Consider the following 6,698-nt stretch of genomic DNA (forward strand, 5'->3'; position numbering starts at 1 on the left):
ACTCTGAAAATTAATGATGGTATGTGTAGTTGATATTGAAAAATATAGTAAATGGCGTATATTTACAACACACTTTGTGACTGGTCAAATTATTGAACCAAGTTACATTCACTGATTTCGTTGTAACTCACTATACTTACTAATTCTTGCACGGTGAATCCCGTGATATAGGTATACAGTGCAATCTCTTTATAACAAAGTTCACTGAACGGGCAATTTTCTTTCGCTGTATCGAAATTGTGTTTTAACCGGACAATAATATACATACAATTAATGAAAACACGCAAATCATGCGTATATTGTATATATTATGTTGTTTATTGAATGCTCATCATGCGCTGAAAAGCAGTGTTAAATGTGGCGCTATATAGTATTATCTTTCTCTAATTTCGTTTAAGTTTTGCATTTTAGAGAGAGCTGTTGAAGTTGTTTGTACTTTCGGTTTTACAATTTAAAAAATCGTTATTCCAAAGGTTTGTTATTCAGGAGTTGTTTGTACTTTCGGTTTTACAATTTAAAAAATCGTTATTCCAAAGGTTTGTTATTCAGGAGTTGTTGTTGTTGTTGTTGTTGTTGTTGTTGTTGTTGTTGTTGTTGTTGTTGTTGTTGTTGTTGTTGTTGTTGTTGTTGTTTATTCCGAAGGCTCGTTATTCAAAAAGAGAAATAACGTTTGTTATTCCGAAGGTGTCTTTTTTTATTTCAATCCAAAAATGAAATAAGGTTTACTATTCCGAAGCTTCGTTAATCCGAAAATGAAAAAGATTCGTCATTCTGAGGGTTTGTTAATCCAATAACGGCATAAACTTTGTAATTCCGAAGGCCTGTTAGTATACTCATCTTTTCTATATTTACTTTTAACTTCACTATTCACTTCATTGTGAAGGTTCGTTATTCCGAAGGAGGTTTTTTTTTTAATAATGATAAAAAATGAAAGAAGGTGTGCTATTCCAAAGCTTCGTTAATCCGAAAATGAAAAGGATTCATTATTCTGAAGGTTTATTCATCCTAAACAGCATAAGGTTTGTAATTCCGGAGGTTTGTACAAGGTTCTTGCACAATGTTGCAAGTATATCTTTTCTATTCTTTTTTGGATTAACGATCCTTATTTCATTTTCCGAGAAAAAGATAACGAAGATTAAAATAATTTTCGGATTATCCCAGCCATATTATGTCATGTTAGTATTAACGAACCTCAGGAATAGCGAATCATGTTTCATTCGGATAAACATTATGATAACACATGTTCCCCTCGGAAACGGTATGTAAAACAGGGAGCGAAGGCAGAGGGATTTCTTTTTAAACACACTAAAATGTGAAGCGTTCGCCCATGCTAAGATCTGTTAATTTTTGCTACGCTATGTAATTTCGGAAATGATTTTCATTTCGGAGCAAATCTTTTGAATCAATGGGGCTCGAAAATGATTTCGTTATAACGAAAATGTTGCTATAACCGTGTTCGTTGTTAGCGAATTTTGCATAGACTATGTCATAGACCTTATGGGAATTTTGAGACCTGATTTTAGACCACCAGTGTAAATGAAAACCTTGTAAAGAAATGAGAAGCGCGCATTTAATGAAAACCCTCTATAGACACTAGGCTACGTACAGTGTTTTTCCTCTAATTTCAAGATGTTTACTTATTCTTCTTCTGCTTGTTGCCTATTATCGCGGTTACTCACAATTTCTAAAGATGACATGCTCTTGGGAGCACGTGAAACAGAAATCAAAAACCTGTAAAATTAGACTGTTCCTCCCATGGAATACCATTTTTGAAATACAGGTGATGTTACAATCAAGACACAACGTTGCTCTTCCTTTGCTTAGTCCGGATCAATTCCCGTACTACGCTCTGTGAAACTCGGGTACGAAGAAGGCGTCGTGGTCGGTTAGCGGCAAGATAAAGCGGATTTTGGCACTATCGTACAGCTCCAAACATGGCCCGACGTGTAGACCCTCTTTCTGTAAACAGCACAAATTATGGAGAAAATAGTAGTGAAGATTAATGAATAATTACTTGCAGCAAAAGAGAAGGAAAAAACAAAACAAAACAATCAAACTGTGTTTCCCGCTCTTGATTTTCATCTTTCTCGGAACACTAGTCAAGCAGATTTCCGACTTCGAATGTTGTATCCATTTGTAGTTGAATGTTTGTCTGTCCTCTAAATTTTCTTTGTTTGGAGATTTTTTCATTGTTGTTTTGACAAGTAGAGCTGGTAAAGCAAAACACCTTTGCAGCATGTTAACATGAAATGTCATGAACTGTCGATTGAGAAACAAGCCGGAATATGCATGACACTGCGTACTGATTCGCCAGCTTCACCATAGTCATTAGTCATCATTATTATCATTTACCCCATGCTATAAGCATCATATATTCATCATGATCGTTACGACTGTAGCATTTCTTTAATAGTTTCTATAAATCATTATCATCAATGAGTATATACCTGTACATTCTAAGAAGAAAAGGCTCAACTCTGCACCTTCACCATTGAGTGTCACAGTGGGAGCACCTTTAAAGGTACAACTTTTCACCTTTCTCAACCAAAAGGTACAAAGTTGCTCCCATAAAGGTGCTTCCAGTGTGACAATGGTAAAGGTGCCAAGTTGAACCTATCTTAACTTAGAACTTACATTCATTATCAAAACCATGACTGATACAATAAACAATTCTTGAAGCTTACCTTTATCACTCGATGCAGTTTGGGGTAGACACGAAAGATGGCTATAAAGATGGAAATAAACCAGGGAAAGGGAAACTCAGTCCCAACGGCTCTCTGGATGGCCGGGAATTCGGTGATGCGGAATCCGTCCTTCACCAGACGCTCCTCCACCATCCCGTCATCGCTCTCGAGCGCGTCGTCTTCGCTCAGCACCGCGGCGACCAGGTAGCGCAGTTTACTTGCAGCCGTCTGTATAAGGAGGAATCAAGGGGTGGAATAGGAGGAGGAGGATAATAAGGAGGGAGATGAAGCAGAAGAGGAAGAAATGGGGGAGATGAGGATGTGAGAAAAGAATAAAGGAAGAGGGAAGAGGAGGAAAGAGAAAATGAGCAAGGAGAAAGCGGAAGACAGAGAGGAGGAGGAGATGGATGTGGGAAGACAACACACAGACACAAAACACAATATGCTTAACGATATACTCTGCTAGTCCATGTACTGCAAAGAGTTAGGTGTTAAATATAAAACATCGGGTTTGTGTTATATTTCCGGTGCTCAATAAAGTCACTTCGAAATACATGTATATTCTTAAGTAGGTAATTGAATAGCTGTGGAAACATTACGGGCCTACAACACAGTAACAGCAGAGAGTGTGGTCTCCTATTCACACTGGGCGAGTGTTATACCATTGAAATTAACACCAGCGCAGTGCCAAAAATATCACTAGCGACTAGCGGTGTCAAATTAACCCCACGACGAAGTGCCAAGTGAACACTTGTCAACATCGTCACAACATCATTTTTTACACCCGTTGGTGTGGTCCTGTATTGACACAGGTTTGTGTTAGATTTATCAATCGTGGTGTTAAGGTAAACACCGAGCTTTTTGCGGAGTACACATACATCGATTCATAAAACACGAAATGGAGGGGAAATGTCACAATACATTGTATAACATGTACATAACAGGGGCCGCGGAACGGGAGGGGGGCAGGGCTAAAAGACATACACGACTCCCCGAGGGTTAAGGCCCGGTCCCACTGGCCGACGGACACAAAGCTTATGCAGAAAGGACACAGCGGACGGGCAAAATTTCGGGGATGGCTTCATCCGCTTTCATCCGCTCCAGAAATTGACAAAATTGGCGAAAATTGGCGGTAACAGAACGGAAATAGAACGGACGTGGGTAGTATGTAGCGGGGATGTTAAACGGATGTTCATCGGAAGCCTAGCGGATGAAAGCGGATGGAAGGGGATGACAGCTCCGAAGGGGTTACCGGAGATAATTGCGAAACGGACGCATAGCAGAAAAAGCGGATGCAGAGTGGATGCAGAGCGGATGCAGAGCGGGTGCAGAGGGGATGCTTTCGAAATGCTTTATATACGAGATGCATACGCTTACATCCTTTCTATTAACGTGCTATTAACGATGTAAAGACGTTCCACGTACCATATCTTTCCTCCCTCTTTCCGTTTTTAGCTGCAGCGGATGTGAGTTGCGAGGATGTCCAGAGGATGCAGAGAGGATGCAGCGGACGTTTAAGGGATGCCGCACGGACATACAACGTTTGTTGCTCGTATGTCGCGGATTTACATCGTACACAGCGGAAAGTTCATCCGTTCTAAAAGTTTTAAGCAGCTTAAAACTTTTTGCGCGGATGAAATCACAGTGGACGGATGCTCGATGGATAGAGCGGATGAAACACGTATGCGATGGGTACACAGCGGATTCGTAGCGTTTTCCAACGGATGGCAAGATTTTTGTACGCTTTACATCCTCTTTGCATCCGTAAGCTTCCGCAGATCCTGTATCTTTCGTGCAGTCTACATAATTATCTGATTATGAGAGTAATAACAAACTGTTGAAAATAGTTGCGCTGTCAGTGTCATGGTCATGCCTTACTGCGACCAGCCCCAACACGCAGTGCTCCCACAGTGTGTAACTGTGTACACGGAGCGTCCCGGGGTTAGGTCATGCCCATGTTGATGTTAATGCTATATAGACACCTACTGCAGTTGATGTTTATAGTACGATACCGAAAGCAAATGGCCTATTTATAAAAGCATTATGGAAAATTTGCAGATGAAACATATGCATCAAGAGTGATATCTTGAACATTTTTTAAATTCAATTTCAATTCAATGTTTTATTTCATTTTCCGACAAAAAAGATATGAACATCACTTTCACAAATCAATCCTTCTCAAGGTAAATAGGACCTTTAATTCCTGTCTACTCTTGAGTTTAAGACGGCTTAAAATTGACATGATTATGACAGATAACACTGTTTCCTGAAAGCCAGAAATAAAGAAATGAGCAAATGAAAAAAATTTTTTTTCACTGCCTGTCACTATAAAAAAAAAGTTCTCCCCCCCCCCCCCCCGGGGGGGGGGGGGAGGGGCGGTTGGGGTGGGATGGGCTGCTTACAATTCCGCAGATACCAAGCAACCTGTCGGCTCCATCTTTCCAATGGCAGGTCAATTAAAAAGAAATTCAAAAATTCAAAAATTTCATTTACAATGATATGCCTTTAACTTGTGAATATTTACACTGAATCTCAAGCTTAAGTTCAAGGAGAGCAATTAAAGCGGGCTTGGGACCTACTTACAGTTTCAGTGTCGTCGTAGTAGATCCCCAAAGTTCGATGGTGTGGTGCGTGTCGGCTCACACGCCCGAAGAGCGGTCCGCAATCTTTGTACGGGCCCGTAGCATACAAATACGCTACGCGCAGTCGACCTACTGGCTTGCGATACATCATAACCTTGATGTGCACAAAAAGGCCGCTGTACGCCAGGAGAGCTATGAAAATCAACAGCAAAACCAGACCCGACACAATGCCGACCCCGTACTCTTGGAAAATATTCTCCATTTTCTGATAGCCTGATGCTACTGCGCGAAACAGTCAAGAAACATACGACGCTGCGGACTGACTGGAAATAGTACAGTTTGCTGTCAATTCAAATGTGTGCACCGTCCGTCTGCCTCTGAACATCCGTTGCCAATATCATAACCTATATTTCATGCAGCGCGCTTGCACTGAGCCCGCCAATCATGAAAAGGAAACCAGCAAGCAAAACTGCCAACGGTTTCCTTATCAGCTATCTGTAAACGAGGGTTCCAGTGTCACAACAGAAGCATAAACAGACCTTTGATCATGGACGAGAGCGTGTTACAACTAGCATTGGGCCAACAAACGTGTGCATAGCAGAAATGTGTTCAAGCGAAACGTACAAAGTAAATTTAAAGGCCTTCAGTTTCGATTTTGCATTTTACTAATAGAGGTACGTGTAGGGTGGTTTTGAAAAGGTTCAGCGGACTAAAACCGAGAAAAAGAGACCCAGAGCATCTCCCACCCTGCGGATCATCTTGCTGCATTCTGGAATCTATTTCAACCATAACAGACGGAAGAATGGAAGTACTGTGCGCAATAGACTTAGACTAGAGATCATGAAAAGCCTCCCCATCCCCATAAGATAAAACTCGCACGAACAAAAAAACAAAAACCAATATACAAAATACTGAGTACACCTGTAGCACACACTCCCAATTCACTATATTTTGGTAAAAATAAATCACGCATTCGCAACTGTGCAAATATATGTGCATATATTCTATCTATACATATGTTTTAATGTCTTTTTAATAATTTTTAATGTTTTTTAATGCAAACAGAAATTATGCAAGACTGACTGCACCATCATCAACCACTTGTCACAGCACATCCCACCCCAATTTTAGCTTGGAAGGAGCTGATTATCTCGTGACGGTACATTAATATCATTGCGCGTGTACAGTGTAATGTGTCGCTATGTGTATACACGCCATGAACGGGAAATGGCATTCAGCTTAGACTATGAAGAATTTGTTATAAATACAGTTGGAATCTCTACCGTCATATGGAAAACACGCACACACACACACACACACAAACAAACAAACACACACACACACATTAGGTGACAATTCTCCACCTTTCCTGGATTTGTCAGAGCACGAAAACAGCTGGTTGAATGAGTCTATTCTATTCTATTCTATTCTT

The 6,698-nt window shown here is 40.5% G+C and overlaps 1 protein-coding gene across 1 annotated transcript; it reads right to left on the reverse strand.

Annotated features, from left to right (window-relative positions):
- Nucleotides 1–661: 661 nt before the first annotated feature.
- On the reverse strand, nucleotides 662–5,528 carry LOC140239899 (testis-expressed protein 264-like). The gene is made up of 3 exons (XM_072319715.1): nucleotides 5,268–5,528; nucleotides 2,685–2,912; nucleotides 662–1,959 (listed from the first exon to the last, which is right to left on the reverse strand). Exons 1-3 carry the CDS (start codon nucleotides 5,526–5,528, stop codon nucleotides 1,843–1,845), a joined length of 606 nt encoding a protein of 201 aa, XP_072175816.1. The 3' UTR covers nucleotides 662–1,842.
- Nucleotides 5,529–6,698: the final 1,170 nt, after the last annotated feature.

Source organism: Diadema setosum, chromosome 2 (genome assembly GCF_964275005.1).
Source record: "Diadema setosum chromosome 2, eeDiaSeto1, whole genome shotgun sequence".
Lineage (NCBI taxonomy): Eukaryota > Metazoa > Echinodermata > Echinoidea > Diadematoida > Diadematidae > Diadema > Diadema setosum.